Here is a 1,117-nt window from a genome sequence, read left to right as displayed (position 1 = left end):
AAAAAAAATCATGTCCTGGAATCGGTACTTGGGACTCACCTGCCAGGTGTTTGTAGACATTGTTGGCTCCTGTTCCAACCACGGCGATTTTGCTGAACAGCGGGAAGGAGACYCCGTACACGGTTCGCACGAAGCTGTCGATCTCCTTGTCGCTGCCGGGCTCCTGCTGGCCGAACTGGTTGCAGGGAAAAGCCAGGACGTTGAAGTGAAACGGGCCGAAGTCCCGCTGCAGCTGCTGCAGGTCTCGGTAGTGCTGGTCGGTGAAACCGCACTCGCTGGCGACGTTCACCACCAGGGACACCTGAGTCCGCAGAATCACCATTTCAGTTACGAATRTCACTACTAAACACTTAAGGAAGCTTACGGAAACTCGGTGATGCCAAAGTTGTTGATTGAAAATTGACTGAAATGTGCAGCTTAATGGTTTCTGGACAAAGCTTTTAATGGTCAGAAGTCTTCAGATCTAAGGAAACAAACTGTTAGCAGAGGTAGGCATATTTGTGCTATCAGCAGAGCAAATTTTTTTTATTAGTGCTGAAGCGTTTTTGCTAACTTTGCTAATGTTTAGCATGCTTAGCTTACTCTGAATTAATTTTTCCAGATAAATTCTGAAGCGATAATTTACTCGGCTGTTTTGTAAAATTTGACATATTTGTTGAGTTTTTGATATTGACTTAAGAATTTTGTTAGCAAGAAAGCTATRTAGCTTTCTAGCTACATWTTTAGCTAGAAAGGTGTTTGCAGACAGCTACATATTTAACTAAATGTTTAGCTTGCTAGCTATTTTTTAGATTGATTAAACTAAATATTTACCTAGCAAGCTAAATATTTAGCTTAAAGCAAAATATTTAATTCAGAACTAAATATTTACTTGATAAGCTAAATATTTAGCATGGTATTTTTTTTTTTTTTGCTTGAAGCTAAATATTTAGCTTGAATAGTTTACTAGTTAGACTAAATATTAACTAAATATTTTTCTTAAAGCAGAAATACTTAACACAGAACTACATATTCACATTGTAAGCTAAATATTTAGCTTACTAATTACATATTCAGTTTGAAACTGACGTTTATTATAGTTAAAATATGACTGAAAAATTAACCCAATTTTTTCATG

General features: G+C 36.9%; 1 protein-coding gene across 1 annotated transcript in view; it reads right to left on the bottom strand.

Annotated features, from left to right (window-relative positions):
• Positions 1-802, bottom strand: part of gpx7 (glutathione peroxidase 7) — a 3,737-nt gene extending 2,935 nt beyond the window's left edge. The window contains exon 1 of the mRNA XM_008406325.2: positions 40-802. Coding sequence (XP_008404547.1) covers positions 40-322 — 283 coding nt within the window. The 5' untranslated portion in view covers positions 323-802. The remainder of the gene's footprint in view (positions 1-39) is intronic.
• Positions 803-1,117: the final 315 nt, after the last annotated feature.

Source organism: Poecilia reticulata, linkage group LG4, assembly GCF_000633615.1.
Source record: "Poecilia reticulata strain Guanapo linkage group LG4, Guppy_female_1.0+MT, whole genome shotgun sequence".
Lineage (NCBI taxonomy): Eukaryota > Metazoa > Chordata > Actinopteri > Cyprinodontiformes > Poeciliidae > Poecilia > Poecilia reticulata.
The sequence above is the reverse complement of the archived record's forward strand: the minus strand, read 5'-3'. Positions and strand labels throughout refer to the sequence as shown.